The sequence below is a fragment of the Lycorma delicatula genome, chromosome 2 (assembly GCF_047948215.1).
Source record: "Lycorma delicatula isolate Av1 chromosome 2, ASM4794821v1, whole genome shotgun sequence".
In the NCBI taxonomy this organism is placed as follows: Eukaryota; Metazoa; Arthropoda; class Insecta; order Hemiptera; family Fulgoridae; genus Lycorma; species Lycorma delicatula.
The window spans coordinates 160371226-160391592 of NC_134456.1; the positions used below are offsets into that span (position 1 = coordinate 160371226).

The 20367-nt window shown below is 28.0% G+C and overlaps 1 protein-coding gene across 1 annotated transcript in view; it reads right to left on the bottom strand.

Moving 5' to 3' along the window:
• Positions 1-20367, bottom strand: part of LOC142320292 (lachesin-like) — a 339547-nt gene that overhangs the window by 39319 nt on the left and 279861 nt on the right. The window contains exon 8 of the mRNA XM_075358000.1: positions 4976-5103. Within this exon, the coding sequence (XP_075214115.1) occupies positions 4976-5103 (128 nt within the window). The remainder of the gene's footprint in view (positions 1-4975; positions 5104-20367) is intronic.

Below are 20367 nucleotides of genomic sequence, written 5' to 3' on the forward strand. Positions count from 1 at the left end.
GGTAATGGCAACGAAGGTACCAATAGCGGCAACGATAAAGACATCAAACCACCAAATTTTCCAGAAGTTTTAGCGTCAATGAAAACCGTTTGTCAGTTTCAAGTTTTACAGAAATTGCTAATAAAGAAACAAAAAGTGTTTCTTTTGATTTAGAAAAAAAGAACCTTAAAAAACTCTATTACAACACGAAATATTGGAAGCAAAGCAAAATAATCGACGTTTTCCAAAAAAAGTAATTTTTAATTTTTCTCTATCTTCTTTTACTCTACCGTATTTTTATTTATTATTGGATATTTTTGTTGTTTTATATTATTTTATTACCGAAAAATATCATTATTATGATTTTACTATATTAAAATACCCGTGTATAGATGTTAAAGTAGTTCCACTAAGCTACCTAAACATCTGCAATTGTGACTATCGGATATAATGACCTAAAATCATCGGTCCCTTGGAGGTCACTATAAAGGATATATATGTATATATATATATATATATATATATACACATTTTTTTTTTTTTTTATTTGATCAATAAACCTGAAAGTTTTATATGTATTTTTGTCTGACTGAATTGTCATTACGGATGGAAGGGAATTTTAAAATCTTTTCATGGTGAGAATACCATATTACCATTCCCAAAAATTGTTTTTAAATTTTTAAATAGATAATTTGTTACTTAACCTAAATAACTTTCTTCTTTATATTTTCTACTGATGTTTTATCAGTTATGAAAATCTTTAAAACATTTGTCCCAGGGCTTCTCAATTTTTTTTTAATCTGTCTTTGTTACTAAAAAATATTATCATTTGAGGTAATTTCAATACATTTTTGAAACTTTTATATCATTTTTTAGCACTAAAAATGTGGCAATTTTTAAAAAGTTGTAAATAAAATATTTCTATTTAACACTTTATAAAAATGTTAGAAAACGATCGTGGAATTTCAGCATTATCATTTTCAAATCTTTTTTACTTCGAATGAAATTTAAAAATGTACAACTTTTTTTATAGAAAAACTGAAGTACTTGATGTATATATTATCTTGTTTATGGGATAAGAAAAAAAAATATTCCTTGAAATATAAACAGAAATTATTATTATTATTGTTACTGAAATAATATTTTTTTCTTTTTTAATACTTACTACTCGCTAAAACATCTATTTTCTTACCAAACCTAAAGTAATGTTTAAAGATAGTGTTCACGAAACGTATTTTCTTTTGTTGGTCCTTATGGTGAAAAGTATAAGCAATTATACTCTTAGTTTTGCTCACAGTAAGCCATTTGAGACATTATATAATTTCTGTATGTTATTCTATAAAATTGCAAAGATTTTTTTAATTGGTACCGTTCAGAATAAAGACTTTTGTGAATAGGTCGACGGTAAATATTGAGGTTTCAACTCAGCCACGTTTTTTATTAAATTTTTAATAATGTGGTCTCCAACCAAAAAGCGTTTAACTTTTTTCTGTATTGATGATCTAAAAATCAGTGGATGTTTCAACCCCTTGAATGAAGGTATGACCTTGTAACGGACATTAATTTCATTATAATATTTATTGCTGAATATTTTCAGCAATGAAACTATTTGGATTCATTGTTAAATGAATCTAAGACGTGTGTTCTACATTTTCGAATAACTATGACGCTTGTTGTCAGAGTGTTGTAGGCCCGCATAATGCTGTTCGTTAGCAACATTATAATCTTATAGCCAGGTAAAACTATACACAAGAGAATCAATGTATTTCTAACATTTTGTGAATACCTAGAATAATCAACAGTGTTATGAATGAAGATAATATTAAATAAATAATGCGTACAATATAAGGTGATCGAATGGATTATTTATTTTGTTACTTATATGAATGTGATATTGTAAAATGTGTTAAAATTTGAGAGGTTCATTTTTAAAAAATTTAATCCTCTTTTTTATTTGTACGATATTTAAATAAAGTGGAATTTTTGTTAGAGAAATCTATCTTTACTAGATAGATGTTTTGTGAATTTTCTCTTGATACAGATTTGTATCATTTCATTAATTTAAAGCTAATGAAAATATTTTATTACTGTGTTTTTCCTTCAATTATAACAACCCATTTCAATGTTAAAAAAAATACTGATAATTTTCTTCTTTCGAAATTAAATTAGATGCTGATTATGTTGTTATTTTTATTTAGTTTCGGATTAAGTTTTGATTTTTTTTTCTTTTTATTAAATAAAATCACAATTTAAGTATAGGTTGTTATATACCAATTAATTATAGGCCTACCTCATATTTATTCAATTGTAATAGATTTTTCCTGCAAAAAATAAATAATGCGTAATTCTAATAAATGAGATGTTTTTCTGATTATTATAGGTAATTTTAACTTATTACCTAAATCTGAATTGTAGAATAAATGTATTATTTTTTTAATTAAACTTGCTTTTTAACATTTCTTACTTTTTTTTAAAAATGTGTATATGTAATTTAATAGACATTATATATATGTTAATACGTAATAGATTTGGTGAAACATCTGATTATTTAATATTAATTGAAAATTATAACTTAAAATCGTATTATTTTTGTATTTTCTAATCTAATTTCTGTTTAATTTTATTTAATTATTCTGCAAATTCTGTTTAACTTTAACTACATAGTTACAGAGTTATTACAGAGTGACTAGAAGTTAACTACAGAGTGACTAAAAAATAATTCCTTACTAGAACAACATATACACTTAGGAACACATGCCAGATCTTTAATAAAATGAAAAAAATTCTTATCTTTTAGTTCATTACTCCTCTGGTATTGTCGGACAATATTTTTCCTAAGTCGGAGTTGATTATCATTTCGTCTATATGTTTTTTGTTGCCATCATTTAATGGCTCCTTGATTTAATATAATTCTTCTGATCATAATTTGTGTTCACGTTCTGTAGTTTTCAAATTTTCTCTCTTTATATTCATCATTATCTCTTAATCTTTTTGTTCTTTACTTGGTCTTAACGTTTTCTTCCTCTTTATATTTATCATAATGTTTTTATTGTTTCTTTGTTCTTAACATTTTCTTCCTGTTCATATTCATCTTCTTGTCGTTTTTTTTTTGAGCTGTATTTCTTTATGTTATCTCTTTTTTCCTGTATGATTGTTTTATTTTCAGTTTTGATTATTCACCAAATAACCCAGTGATTAAAACTAGTACACTACACCATAAAGCCAAAATTAACATTTGAAACCAACATACAGGAGTTCACTAAACGGACTAGGTTAATTATTATTAACTTTTATTTATACGACACACCAGAAGTTTAAAACCTTTGTTTATTAGCAGCTCACGAAGATACAAAGAATACTGATCTAGTAATACGAGTAATAAAGGGACTTTTACTCTATCCTAATATTTCATGTAAGATTGTTGAATTAATAATTGTATAAATATTTGATATTAATAAAAAAAATGTCATGTGGACACCACATGAGTCCACATCAAATTGTTTTTTATAGATTTAAGATTTTTTTATTACTTGTATATTTTACATTAGGTTTTATCAGTGGAAATAAATTTTTACCATTGAATAATTTTTGTGTATGTACTACTCGTATTTTCATTTGATTATTGATTCAATCGCAGTGAATTTTTTTTAGCTAGAATAAAAATTTCTATATACCTAATTCGTTATATTGGATATTATAAGATAAAAAAATGACTAAAAATATATATACTTAGTTTCTGAAAAAAAAACTGAATAATAAAGGTTATTTACAAAAATTTAAGTATTTAATAAAATAGTATTTGTGAAATTTAAGTTATAAGAAAACAGGAATCATAATAAAAAAATAACTTTAAACTTTATCACGATGAAGGGAATAAATTAAATTAAGCGTCAAAACTGCTATAGATTAATTTAGCATCTTAGTGGCAAGTTATTAAAAATAATTAATGATATTATACTGGATCCCCAAATATTTTTTTTTTAATTTTCCCTAAAATTAGAAAGGTTTGTAAGGGAATTAGTCTTACGGGATTTATAGCATCTTTTCAAAATATAAAAATATTGTGAAAGTATATGATTAGCTGGAAATCAATAATTGGATGAGAGTTAGATATTCTATGTCTAGAAGAACAGGAAGTACAAAATTATCAAACTGCACGCATAGAAAATGATCTTTATATTATTATGATTTACATTTTGATCCTTTTATAGGTAATTTTCTTTTTCATTGTAACATACTTTATTTATCTGTATTCCTCCTACGCTCAATAAAAGCCATGATCAACTATCCACCTTATTTCGAAGGACCCTACGGACTCTGCCTCTTGTTTGAGAGTCTCATAATAAGCTTAATTAATCATGTGGTGTCAATTGTAAAACGTTTGTTATCGCATACACTTACATGACTGTACAACATTATATTTTTACAAATTCATTCAACGAAAAAAGTCGGCATATTTTGCTGTTTTTTTTAAAGTAATATAATTTTTATTGGATAAAAATGTAGTATCTAATAATTTCTACATAATTCAACCAAATTTTTTTTAAGAGTTTATATTTTTGAGATTGAAAATATAATAACAGATAATAATGGAATAATAAGAAAGAATTGTGCTTGCTAGCATTTCCTTTGATTTCATTTTCACTTAAAAACAACCTATCGTACGTTATAAAAAATATATATCTGTTAATGGTTTGTCATTATTATAAATGAATTAAAATATCTACTCAAATCAAATAAGCTTAAGTAAATTAAAATTTTTTAATCAAATATTACTGTAGTTCAGTTTGTAGATTTACTTTCCTGAACTACCTATATTAAGGTAACAATTTATTCAGGTCGATTAACTGGGTTTACAAAGTGGTTTTCCTGAAAGGTATCTTTCGCATTTAAAATTTTTGATTTTTCTAAACGTATAAAAAAAATTAAATTTACTTAAAAATATTTAAACAAAATTACTACATCTCTTTTAATTTTATGAATAAATGGAAATTACCTTCATCTTTCTATAAAGTAGTCTAACTTCTTCCAAGGGCGGATAGCTTTCAAGTAACCACGTTATGTTGTAGCTGTTTCTTGACCTACTGTACGGCTCACTACGAAACTGTGCTGGACTTGGCCGGCCTGTATAAAAATAAACAAAGCGATTTTAAAGGTAATAAAAATGAAAGAAATCACCTACATACAACTTTTAATTCCAGTTGTTCTTTAGAAAATTGTAGGAAAACGCCTTCTAAAGATATTCATGTACGTTAACTTATCTATTTTAGTAATTATTACAACAAAATTACGTAATCTATGTTTGTTTAGAGATGTATTTTGTAAACTATTTTACTGGAATAATACTGTTAAGAAACCCTAGAAAACTGTAAATTTAACTGTATTTTTCCAGCTACTTTAAGTGATATTTGAATTTCTAGTTTCACACAATTTAGTTTTTATTACCGTCCATCATTTTGGTTTTGCTAATACTCACGTACCCAGTTCTACTATCAAACTGAGATCCGTTTGTCGTTCTCTTTATACCTATTTAATTAAAATACGTTGCGATGGTTAATAGTATTTCTACAAAGAAGAAAATAAATAGTCAATAAATTTCAAAATGTTATACGATTAGTTTTTATTGTTTTGTCATTGTATTCAAGTTTTTCAAAAATTTATTGTTATATTAACCTATATAAACATTTTAGAGCAATGTATTTAAAGTTATTTTATGCATAAAGTTAGTTTATACATAAAGTTAAGTTCTAATATTCATGCTGTCCTGATATTGTTTAAGAGTTTATTCTTTATCATAACTTTTCACACAGTTCAAGAGACAGACATCGTTGCTTTCAAAACCGTAAATTTTAACTCATTTCCTAAGGAAAAGTAATTGTTGTTTTGCTAAATAATAAAATTGAACAACGAAAAATCTTCAGTTGGTAACGTATTGTTTACATTTAAGAGCCCTTCCGGGTATCCAGATCGAGTAATTTATCTCGTACCTCATTTCCTGTTTAGGTAAGTATTTTTCTACGAATCACCTAATCCCTTCTCACTCACTTTTAAGTTTAATCGATTACATCTAAACATAATAGAATGCCGTCTAAGAATGCCAGGACCTATAGATCCTATGATCTGCTAGATTGGCTACCTGTGAACCTATCCGGTGGTTTCTTTTCTGCTCCGAGCTCTAAAATAATTTAATCGCTGAAATACTAACGCACGAAATGCGACTTCTAATAACTTCTAAAATAAAAAAAAATAAAAAAATACATTTATAAATTTTTAATTTAACTTATTAAAATGTGTCTGTTACATGACTTTAGGAAAAGGTTTTAAATATCACGCAAAATTATTTTCCGAAAATGACATCGTTTCTACCACTAAACCCCTAATATAATATCATTTTTAGATACTCTATTTTATCAGAAAAATAATCAAAGGAGATTCCTGTTGCCAATTTACTGAAGAAATTATGACTTTCTGAATCACATGTTACCGCAACTATGCAGGCGATATCTGATTACATAAGTTTAATTTGACACTATGAAAAATGAATAAATTAAATGGTTTTAGAATTATAAAAATGAAAATTATACTCTTTTATCTAAGAGACTGGCTTTTTATATATTATATTTTTTTCCAAAGACAGATTTGGAGTGGTATAGAAAGTAGGTAAATCAAAAACTTAACCTGCATTATTATTTTCAGTTGGAAAATGAGATAAAAGTGAAGTAAATCTTTTAAATTTATCTGAAATAAATACTTTGTTGCGTTAAACTTCTAAATTTGAAATATAAATTTTTATAAGTTATGTATGAAACGTGAAAATCATTGTAAAATTTATTAGTATTTGAAATGCATAAAACTGTCAGATATATGTGTGTTCATTTTAGCGCTTGCGTGTGTGCATATATGAAATATATATATACCCGTAGATATATTTTATGTGTGCACGGCGTATAACTTTGACGGGAGAGGATGCGGAATATCATGAAATGGGGGAATTTAAGAGAAGGGAGGTTTGGTTATTTGTAAAGCAAACAAACATAAACTAGGGTTAGGGTAAAGGAAGAAACTGCATTTTGATTTCAGTATTAGTTGGAAGGTAAAGAATAAATGAGAAATGTGGAAGTGAGGACGGAAGATTTGGGGGAGTTAAAAAGAGATAGCATGAGTGAACTAAACGTTATGATCTAATCTTTTGATGAACTCTTGTGAATTTATTCTGCTTATTTGATCTTTTCAAATTGAACTTCAACATCAAGAAGTTCACGAGTAGAAATAGATGCAGTTGACAATTGCATACATGTACGTTTATATAACATGCAGCCTTCATTACTTATTTTTAGGATTTTTTAGTTGTAAATTAGAATAAATCTGAGATTTTACGTTTCGTAAAACAAATTAAATTAAAAATGATTTACTTCACATCATTTTAAATTAATCGTAATTTTATTTAAATGTTATGATACATCCAAAGAAACAGTCTACACAATAATAATATTTTAAATCCTGTTAATCCTCCGTGTACAAGTTTCTATATTATTCCTAAAACGAGCTAGTTTGTAAATTACACGTAATATGTCTTTGAAAATGAATATAATTTCTATTCCTTTAGTTATTCCTTTAGTTATTGTACCCTAAAATATTTTCCTTAAATATATCCTCAATGAAGAAATTCCCTGAAAGAAAGAATGGAACTCTTGTTTGCGATTAAAAACTATTGAAAATTAAGTTACAGAAATGAAAAGATAATACCATCAGAAAGGGGTTACAAAAAATAAAAACAAAAATTAAAACATTTTTAGACAATGAAAAAGTTAAATATAAATTTAAAAAACGAAATAATTAATTACATAGGAAAAATTAACACTAAAAAGAAACACAAAACCAAGTAAAAAATATTTTGTATACGTATGCTAATATAGAACAAAAAACAGAAAAAATTAATTAAAATTTGACAGCTACCTAAAATTCAAGTCATAATTTTATGGAATAGTCTAAAATTTATAATCCTCACGCCAACTGGACAGTAAGAGTGGAGATTGCTACTTCCACCTAATGTGAGGCAGGAAAATTCTAAAAGTGGGTTTTAGAAAATTAGGTTACTCTTTCACTTTCAACTTGGATTGTGTTGTCATAATGTATCAGCCTGTAATAAAAGTGTCCGTGAAAATTCTGACTATGCGGCCGGCCTACGGGTAAACACAGGTGGTCACTTTGGCAGTGCCACCTCTTCTTGCGGAGAAACTACTATCCGACGGGCGTATCCGCATTGGCTGGGTGACTCGACGTGCCTCAGATGACTTTTGGTTTCGGTGTTGGGGTACAGGGCGTACGGCCAAGTTTTGTCTTGGCCCATACCGGAGTTCATTGTTTTACCTGTGGTATGGCCGGCCACATAAGGAGGAATTGCAAACAGGAACCTCGCTGTTTATCATTTAGATCGCACGGACGTGCACCTGGGAGTCCAGGATATAAGGTGCTCCACCTGCACCAGCGCCATGAATATGTGCACAGCTACGCCATAATATCTGCAAGGGTCAGCCTCATCCGGGAACCCACCGGGTTGGTATAGTGGTGAACGCGTCTTCCCAAAACAGCTGATTTGGAAGTCGATATTTCCAGTGTTCAAGTCCTAGTAAAGGCAGTTACTTTTATACGGATTTGAATATTAGATCGTGGATGCCGGTGTTCTTTGGTGGTTGGTTTTTAATTAACCACACATCTCAGGAATAGTCGAACTGAAACTGTACAAGACTACACTTCATTTACAGTCCGTATCATCTTCATTCATCCTCTGAAGTAATACCTGAACGGTAATTCCCGGAAGCTAAAAAGGAAATAAGAGCCTGATCATGGAGGGGGGAGGCTCCGGCGTCCTATCTTCGACGATCGGCTGGGGTTTCACTCGCAGTGCCGTTGGGGGGAAAGTAAGACGGTAGTCCTGATAGGGGATCTCTTTAGAGTTTCTCATTAGAGGCGAGGCGTTAAGACTGTAGTCCCGTTGTGGGGAACCCTTTGGGATCCCCTCATTTGAAGCATGGTAAACAAGAAAGACCGAGTCTCGGCTGTCTGGACGGGACATTGTGCCCTTGAGATAGTTTGAGGCGATGGCACCCCTTGGAGCTGAGATTATCCTTAATCGTGGATCTGGTTCCAAAGGGCAGAGAAATTGAAGGAGAATGAAAAAGCCTGTAATAAATAGTTGTTTTTATTAGGCTTTAAAAATAATTTTATAAATGCAGGTGGAATAAACGTTTCTTTACAAAAATGGTAGTAATCGATTTATTATTTTACTTTTCCTTTTATATCTCAATACTGATTTATATTCCTTTCTTTACGTCCATATATCTAATGATAATTCTAGATAATCGAAATGCTCATCTATTTTCAGCTTTTTAAGTTTTCGTAAATTGAATTTGAGGGTTTTATCTTTTCGATTTTTTTTTTAATCTATGGTGGTTTGAAGCTATACTTTACTTCCCTATATTTTACTCTCCCTCGTTATAGTAAACAAGGGAGAGAAAGTATTGATATAAGAAAAAAATACTCCTAGTCCAGACTTTTGTCTTGAACATCAAACAACATTTTGATTTTCTCTTAATTAAAAAATATTACAATTTAGCTTATGACGTGCCTTATTGTTGCGGTTTAGATATTTTCCTCAACAACAGTTAAATCTAATATAACAAAATTAGTCTGGTTACTTCTATGTTTATTAAAATTAACTTTTTTTTTTAATTAGATGTAATATTTCCACAGAAATTGAAATCAAAAGTAAAATCTTGTCTTTTTAAGTTAATATAGAATAATACCATAAAGAAAATATATAATTGTTAATATTAAATATATAGTTGCATAAATTAAACGTTTTCAAGAAACACCGGTGACTTAAAAATTTGATTTCTGAAATTTTTCACAACCTTCTAGATTATGAAAAATGAATAATTTATTTTAAATTTAATATTTTCAGTTGTTGAAGTAATATAAAGAAATTAATTAATTAAACCTATAACAGCGTAAAAATATACAGTAGAATTTTAAATAAAACAAATTATATTTAAAGCTGTCTGTAATACATTTTTACAAATACATTTGTAAGAAAAATTTCTTATTAAATTTTTTTCGATTGATAATTTAGTTCCTACATACTTTAGATTAAAAAAGAATTAAGATTGGTAAACAATAACTACAGAATCCATGAAATTGTTTAAGAGTAGATGAATGGTAAATAAAATAACAGATTATGTAACTTTAATGATATAACATTGAGTTTATGTTCTTATATGAAGTAAAGATATTTAAAGGTTTGTAATGTTCATATATTATATACTCTTCAAAATGTCAATTATACGCAAGTATTTAAAAAATGTTTTACAGTACTCAGCTAAGTGCCAACGTCGATTTGAGTAAACTTGAAGTACAATAGAACAAAACTTTAGTGTAATTGATAAAAAAAAAACAAATTACAGGAAGGTTTGTAGTGAATTAAGGCCATTTTAATATAAGAACAATTCTGGGACACAGAACTTAATTTTGAAGATATCTCCAGTAAACTTTATGACGAACGGAGGCTTGGTCAATATTTTACATTTTATAAAGTCCATTAATTATTGAAAAGAGAGTTCAAAAATAGGTGTTATTTTTTTATTTGGATGTGATTAGTAAGAAAAACGATGTGAATTGATAAAAATTTTGTATCCTTAAAAGATCCTAGTAATGAAATCAAAACGAGAACCGATTTCATACTGGAAAAGCAACATATTTTATTATTTTAATATTACGGTAATAAGTACTAAAATATTAAAACGGACCACGGTAAAGGGTTTCTACCAATTAAGAAGAAAACAGAAAATAAAGATAGGAAAATTTATAAGGGACTAAAAGAGATTCTTTCCTTAGAATAGCGGAGCTGTTTAACAATTTTTGTTTTGTAATACAGACAACGGCACCTACAAAATTTTCCGTTCGATCAGAAGGACTACCGAACCGGAAAAAGAACTTATAGAAAACCTAAGGGCGCGCGGATAATGAAAATTAGTATGCTTCAACAATCAAAAAGACAGCCGGTTATTGGTTCTGCAGGACAGGAATTAAAAATATTGCCGGGGACCAGCGGACAGCCAGTAGTTTTGTAAGTCGGTGCAACGGAGATAAAAGAGATAAGTGTTTGATAAAAACGAATGAAAAGTGCATAAACATCTTCACGAAAATTGCATTTTGGACACTGGTAGAAAGCAAGGTGAGTTATTTGCAACCAGTAGTGTGAGATTATTCTACAGCTGTAAAATTAATAATACTTGCAGAAAGTGAATTTTACGAATTTTTGATTTATCTGTTGTTAACTTACTTACTGTTACTGTTACTTACTTAACTTACTATTGTTATCTTACTGTTAATGCAATACTAGTTTCTATCAGTTATTATAGCGTTTTTAGTAAGTTGGACCGTATTTTGGGATATATAATTGCCAGTAAATCAATTATGCTTCTTGTCTGAATTACTATTTTGTACGATATATGTACTTATTATTATTGTCAATATTATATATTTTATTTTTAGAAGTATATAATCCTAGACTAATAAATTGTATTTATAAGAAATGTTTACTTTTGTTGATCTCTCAATATCTGTGTCGAACCGCGAACATGCAACATTATTAAAGTGTTTAGCATTAGGGTATAAGGGTAAGGTACGTTTGCATTTGTTTAGAATATTTTAAACATATGTTTAAATTCAATAACTTAAATGTTACCTTTTTTAATTAGATTTACTGAAACTTTCGTCATTAAATGCATTGAACCCAATTCATTAACAAATTAAATAATAAATATTATAATAAATATATATAACAGCAGCAGTATTTTATTTATAATAATAAATAAATAAATAATAATAAGCCTAATAAAATAAATCATTTTAAATAATAGCCAAAAAAAATTACGATGAGATTGTAATCCGTACGGTAAGTCTCGCAGATATCATTTCTTACGCTCATAAAACAAAAATTTCTGTAATATAAATAAAACTGTTTTTAAAAAAACAATTCTGATATCAAAAAAGGTAAGACACTATATTTCTATTATCAAAATCTATTATTTATTTTGAATTTGGTTAAAAAAGTATGTGTAATAGACAATACATACACAATAATAGATAATAAACGATGTTTAAACGTTCCATATAATAAGTAAAAAAAAAAAATTGTTACAAAACTCTTACCGGCCCGATTTCATTTATTAAACAACGAATAATCATAAGAATTGTATTATTTCTGTAAATGGGATATGTATTACACACATAAATGAAATGGGGCTGGTAAGAGTTAAACGAAGTTCGTTGACTTCGTCGCCTCTTACCGACGAAATTCTAACCGACTCCGTGATAATTTTTTTAAAAATAACAACTCACCATTATAATTGTTTTCACTTATGAAAAAGGAAAAAACCCACTATATGTGGCTTTATCGTTTGGAAACGGTTTCTACCTTAAATATTGACATTATTAAAAAGAGGAGTTTATGAAACCATAAACCATCCACCACAAATCTATTAATTTTTTGAATTTATCCGGTGAACTTGAAAGTTTTTGAGTGTTGTATTTTCAGAATGGAAATAATTTTCAATTTTTATAACAGGATAGAGTACTTTTTTAAGTTTCCTGAATTAACCATTTTTCAAAAATTCCCCAAAAATATTATTTTCTAATAATATACAACTTATATTTTAATATATAATATAAAGAAATTATTTTTTATACTGAATTTTTATATCCTAAAACTGATTTAAATGTTGCATAAATTTCTGTCTTTGCTGAAGGTTTTTTTTCTAATTACTCAGAAATTGATTTACAGTGCGTTCTAAAACTGTCTTGGATGTTCATTCTTTCCTGTTCGAATATACCTTTATAGTATGTTTCATAATGTTCTCATCCGTTAACGTACTCTTTTATTTCCCTGTAGAATGTCAAAGTTGCTGATGGATTTATATTTGAATCTACGAGCTGTTTGGCGATTGTTTACTCCATGTAGCTACTAAAACCCCTATATAGTAACACAGAGGTAATACTTGAAACCCGTTTGTTTCAATGATGCAAATTATAAATCCAGAAATAATATTCCACATACAAAATATAACGCACTCGAACATTATAAACATGAATACAAATGCACAACATGATATACTTAATATCGTTATAATTAATTAATATAGTTCAATTCAAAACAATTTTTTATAATTAATGAATATAGTTCAATTCAAAACAATTTTTTATCAATGTAAATACCTAACTCAAGAAAAGCCTTCCACAATAATATTAACGGACGCCAGGATAAAACGAGCAATTCTAGTTACTTAAGATGGCCGCAAAAGTAAATAAAACATCAATCTAATGTAAATTTTGAAAATGGTACTTTTAAAAAATTGCGTTCACTTTCTTATTTAAAAAATTTATTATTAAAATAAACTCATTTTACGTGATTTCACAAGGAAATCATTCATTTAATAGATTGGTTGTTAAAAAACAATCGCCTAAAGAAACATAAGCTGACTGAATCGCATCAGAGAAATAAAATTATAATAAAAAGTCAATAAAGGTAAATTTAAGTGCATTTTATTAAATCAGTATACGTTCCTAAACTTATCACTGAAGTTAAGATTACAGTGAACGTATAAGTTTTATTTATAAAATAATATTTGTTTGCAATTATTTAGAAATTTTCTGTAGAAATTCATATTTAATAAATTTATTTTATTTACTTTGATTTACAAAACAACAAAGTTATTACATATACAGGAAAATTTAGAATAGATTTAAATTTAACGTACAAAAGTTTATTGAGGATTTATTTTATTTACTTACACAAATGCAGTATCATGTGTAGCTTTAGGCTATTTCGCTAGAGCTACTTTAATATGTTTATTTTAAATAATCAATACGAAAATGTACATAGACATGTAACATTACATAGGTATACGAAGCATTTAGATCATTATCGTTAGTATTAACATCATGATAAAGAGATTTATATATTTCTGTTAAATTGTTTTATTTATAAACATTCGCTTTATAGATCGAATTATATTGTAAAGTATAACTTAATTTTCCGGAGTAGTTTTATAAATACTGTTTAATTTCAAATATAATTTTAGAGTTGCAGTGAAAAGTTAAATAAGCTGCAAGAGAAGGGTAATGAATTTTTGTAGTATTGTATTTTTTTTTCCTGTTTAGCCTCCGGTAAATACCGTTAAGATAATTCTTCAGAGGATGAATGAGGATGATGATGATATGTATGAGTGTAAATGAAGTGTTGTAGTCTTGTACATTCTCAGTTCGACCATTCCTGAGATGTGTGGTTAATTGAAACTCAACCACCAAAGAACACCGGTATCCACCACAATCTAGTATTCAAATCCGTGTAAAAATATCTGGCTTTAATAGGACTTGAACGCTGGAACTCTCGACTTCCAAATCAGCTGATTTGGGAAGACACGTTCACCACTAGACCAACCCGGTGGGTTATATTTATTATTTGGATTCTTGCAACTTCAGAACGGTTGTACAGATTTCAATAAAATACTGATCAAACGATGCTGCTCAACCCATTCAGAATTTCTCTCCTTTGGAGTTAAAACCTCAGATAGTAGATGTATCAATTCTGTAGTAGATCAATTCTGCCTATTAGCAGAAACCTTGACAAAATTTAAAATTGTAGTCAAATTACAGATCTCTAAAAAACAGCATAATCGTTTTACGCTATTTAGTATGCCTTCAATTTATGCTCGCTAGTTTGAAGATCATTCGAAGATTGATAACTTTTATTCGGTTAATATAAAATTTAGACAATAGAGAATATAAACATATGTATACCCTTTACTCACTCTCTCTCACTGCGTATATATATATATATATATATATATGTGTGTGTGTGTGTGTGGTGTATGTGCGTGTGAGAGAGAGTGAGAGTGTGTAATCGTGAAGATTAGTCGTCATCACATGTATGTATAATTTCACTTTTTACATATATTAATGACGTAACTCAAGAGAAAGAATTTTTATAGTTAAGCTAGAAATTTTCAAAAATGAGTATTGCAATGATGGCAATAGAGATACTAAAGAAGTAAATTATTTTTAAAAAAAATCATTATCGAGAAAAGTAAAATAACCATTTGTGAAAAAATCGGAAAATTTTAAGTCACGGTTTTCTAAAAGATTTTATTATTAGCTGAGTTAATAATGACTTGTTTTTGTTAATACATTAAATAAAGTGGGAAAGTTGTACAAATTTCTTTTCCACATAATTTTATAAATTTATTTTGATAGAGATTTTATCAGTTTATAAACTAGTAAATTCATATGTATTCATAGAAAGAATGTTAATTGTGTAGTTGTAGATATTTAAAGAATTTTGATGACGATTTACAAGTTATCTGACAACCGTTGTTTGAGTCTATTGTTCAATTTACAAGAATTTTAGACGGAATAAATTGGTTATAAATGAAACAAGTTTAAAAAAGGTGAGTTTACCGCGCAAAATGATAACAAAAAAGACATCTGCTATTTACTGTAAATTATCTACTGAAAGAGCAAAAAAATTATATTTATTTTAAAAGAAGAAAACTATATGATCTCTGATGATAGGATTTTCTAGTCAAAAGTGTTTATTAACACGAATTTCATGCGGTAATATTTTCCTCTTATTTACAAATAGTTAATGGCATGTTTTCAAAGATGATGCTTTAATTTAGTTAGATTAGTCCTGTTTCATTATAATCCGAATTTTCTATATACTTCAGATTCAGAAGGCATAAAATTATGATTTTCATCAGGATTTGCAAGAAGTAGCCGGTACTCCAAGCAAATACTCCTGCTTCTAATTCGATGGTTCGAGTTTTCCAGGCGCTAGAAACTCTATTTTTACATCATCTGAATTTATACTTTAAAAAATTATTCATCATATAAATAAACTTGAAAAGAAAATATTCTTGATTCAAACGCTAACATAAAAATGTCTGAAGACTACATTTGCCGCTTTATTTACTAAGAAATAATATTGCTATTGTTATTTACATTTTAATTTAAATAAATCAATAAATGCAAGTATATTGAACAAGCTCTTCCATCTTTATTACGCTTGGGATCATGTTTTATCTTTACATCAATGGTAACTCTGTTGGCATTTATAAAAATTAGTGTTACACAATAATTTATTTAGAAACAAAAAAAAAATTACCACTGAATGTGAAGTCATTGGTTGGGAACAGTTTTAACCTTAAATATCGACATTATCAAAAAGAAGAATTTATCATATCATAAACCACATACCACTAAAAATTGGAGATTAATTAATCTTTTGAACTTATCTATTAATGTGAACTTGGAAATTTTCCTAAAACTGTTTTAAATATGTCACTGTTTCTGTCGCTGAAGCAAACTTCTGTCAGTTTCTGTATTTTCTGAAGAATTTATTACCTCCTTTTACGAAATAAAAGAAGTATTGTGATCGCGAAAAATTTCGGTTTTAAGATTTCAACGGAAATATCCATTCTGACCGTCCCTGAATCCATTTTGACTAGTCTCGGCGTAACGGCTGTACGTACGTATGTATCTCGCATAACTCAAAAACGATTAGCCGTAGGATATTTAAATTTTGGATTTGGACTGTTGTAACATTTAGTTGTGCATCTCTCATTTTGATTGCAATCGACTGAATCAAAACTGTCCGAAAAAGCCCAAAATCCAAAATAAATTGAATTTTGGACTTTTTTTAACTGCAGTAATGAGCCCTCATTGAGAGTTTCAACGATATATCATAAGTGGTACTTATTTTCATCGGTTCCAGAGTTACAGCCAAATAAAAGTTTAATTAATAAAATATTTGGTCTTACAAAGGGAAGGCACATCGGTTCGAATCCGATTTCATATACATATACCTTTTTTAAACTTTTTTTTAATTGAAATATATTAATTTATTAATAATTAATATAAGTAAGTTCATAGTGATTGTGAAAAACGTATTATTTGCAACAGATTAATCCAATAGTTTAAAAGAACTCGATCATAAAATATTGGAATTCCTTTTTCAAGGCTGCAAAAGAAATACTTAGAAATACGAGATCGTACTTGTCATAAACCGATCCATCTATATGCATACTTTAGGCCCAATGTCCGTAAATAACAGATTTGCGTGTCAACCAACTTTCATTTAAAACAATATAGTATTAAGTACACTTAATTCAAATCGCTGACGCTATTATAGGGGTAATTATTCATCACAATTAATTATAATTAAAAATTTAATGCTGTACTTTCAATGGTAAACATATATAACATGCATAATTACACTGAGTATTTCAGTGCACAAATATCTGAATCGGATATGTTAGCGTCTAAATTCTACAAGTACGTAAACATTGATCTAAATAATCTATTGTACTTTCAGACAAACTTGAAAAATATAAGCCTAACTTACAAAAACCATTTCCTGCTATAATTTTACTTGTAACTGTAGTAAAAAATATAGCATATGTTTGTAATGTTATATTTTTCTTAAATTGGTTAATAGAGGTTACCAAATTGGTGTCCCTATATATATATTTTTTTTGTTCACCTTCGGGACCACCGTTAGGTATTATAATTATATATGTAAATAGCTGTAAAATTTAATAATTCAATAAAATTTTATATTTGAAGTAATAATAGTAAATTAATCAAAAAAATTAGTAAATAGCAGATAAGAATTACGTCTATTGTTATTCAATCCATTAGAAAAATAAGTGCGGAAGTAATTTTTTTTTTTTATTAATGATTCAAATCGTGTTTTTTAATTCAAAAGTATGATTTGTATAATGCACATTCATTTGCACATTTTTAGTTAAAATTGACGAACAAAAACAATTCAAATAGTTATCTACAGAGAAGAGAAGAGTATGAATAAATATGAATGGAAGAGAAAACAAAAATTTACAAAAAGGTTATGCTAGCTTAGATACTGAACTATTTCTTATTATTTCAAGGATAAGTTGGCTTTTCTATTCGTAGTTCGTATCGAACATTTTTCTTCAATTCATACTGGCTTCTGAGTTTAAATAAATAGTTTTTTTTAAACAAAAAGAAAATTGCACATTTATTCTAAAATTGTATGTTTTATTAACTTTTATGTACTTACAAAAATATTTATGTTTATAAACATTATCAACAAATATCTTATTTTACTTTTATAAAGTGAATACTTATTGTTTATGTGGTACCATGAATTCTGAATGCAACGCTTATTTATTCATTTGTATTACTTTTTTTTTATAACATTTACTTCCTTTTTTATTACAGGTCACGTAAATAGAGTTATTTTATAATTATTTCATTCAATGGGAGAGAATTAGTCGAAAAAATTGATAATTTTTTCTCTGTACTATGTAAAGAGACGTATTTTTCGTTTCCTACCGATAACCGCAATATTTACTGATACCAACATCACAAAATTTTAACTGTAGCTTTCCTGACCTTTTGTTTACCGCAATTTAAATCTCACCAATTTCACTGGTACATAAATCGTAAATAAAAAGACCGTATAAATAAATAATCTACAACTTCTTTTAATAAATTTAATATGATTGCCTACATCAATAGATATTGTTTATATCTATCACTGTTTAAGCATGTAGATTTATTAAATTTTATTTTATTCTAATCTGTGGGTAATCCGGGAGAAGTTCTATGCCCATGTAGGGCGGAAAAACCACCCTGGGGGGTGCTATAATGATGTATGACGTTGGCAAAATGTATTTTCAGTTTTCACCAATAAGTAGCTTAATGTGTGTTTTAAAGGACTTCAGTTAATACTACGATTTTTTTTCTTTTGGTATTTGATTTCTGTCACTTTTACCACACTTTAGAATCAAACTGTGCTGATTTTAATTGTACCTGTTAGCTTAAGATCAGTTTTAACATGGGAGTGAAAAAACAAAACTAACGTTTTTGATATATTTTACTTTGTTATTTCTTAATGACAAGAAACACGCCAAGACCCACAAAGAGATAAGTGAGGTTTATGGAGTTGATAGCTTTACAGAACGCAAATGTCAGAATTGATTTAATAGATTAGGTTCTAGAAATTTTTTACTTAAAGGTGACCGGCGATATGATCAACATACTGAAGTTGAAGACCAAATCAAATCTATAACTGAATCAGAGCAGCATATAACTGTACAAGAAATTGCGGAGAGATTAAATATATCACACAAAACATATTAGCGTGATAGTAATATTTTTATTGTGATCAAACTGGGGGCGAAAACTCGAAATATCTTGAAATTTATGAACTGAGTTTCTTTAATAGAATTAGTCAGGAATTATAATTCATTAAAATTACTCTTGTTTCTTGTTGTGTGAAAGAAGGTAAATCAGTATTATTAAATTAATCATATTGAAAAACTTTGTATTGTTTTATCTATATAACGGAATTATCAATTTGAACCTGCCAATACTTATTTAATATAAGTATATTCAAAACTTACTTTTCACCGAATACACCAATTTCAATGATTACATATTTGTTTTTTAGATGGAAACTTAATTAGAATATCTAAAAAAAAAAATTAAATGGTTTACAGTCATTTTGACTACGTTCTTCATTAATTTCAACATCATCATTGATTAAATCGAGTTATAACAGAAGTATTTACACAATTAGTAGCTGTTCATTGCTCGTTCGCTCACTTTCCCGTCTAGCTAGGGGTTTCCGTCCCTTGGACCCCCGCTGTATTCGTTATGATTATGGTTAGATGAATAATAATGTTAATAATTAAAGTATTTAGACTTTACAAATACCTGAAATAGGAAGTAAATTACAAAAGACAAAATAGTAGTAACTATGATAACTAAAGTACCCAGCCCTATGAGGTATGGGTTGAAGTCTAGTTGAGAAAAACTTTAACATCATCTGCAAGGGAAATAGAGCCCCGTTCGATAGCTTAAGACCTTCCCTGGAATAACAGGAATGTATCCTGAAATTTTGAAAGCAAACGGTCCGTTGGTTCTTGCGTGATGCTGTTAAAAACGGACAGGGAGATAGAAACCACCACAAACTTTCGCAATTATGTGCGTATTAGATATAAGCCTCATATCTTAATTAATTTCATGTTTAACTTCAAGGCTGCAGTTTAAGATACAAAATTTTTGTATTAATTAAATTCATAAATCCAAACATAATCTGTTATAATAAGACAAACAAAAGATTTCTGTACTTTGCAATGCAATTTGTAATCGTTCACCTGAAATTTAAATATATTAAATGTAAGAAATGGTTAGGTACTGTAAAAACATAAAATTTTCACATAACTCTACAACTAAACACGGGTTAACTGTAACAAAATGATGCGTTGAATATTAAATAATTAC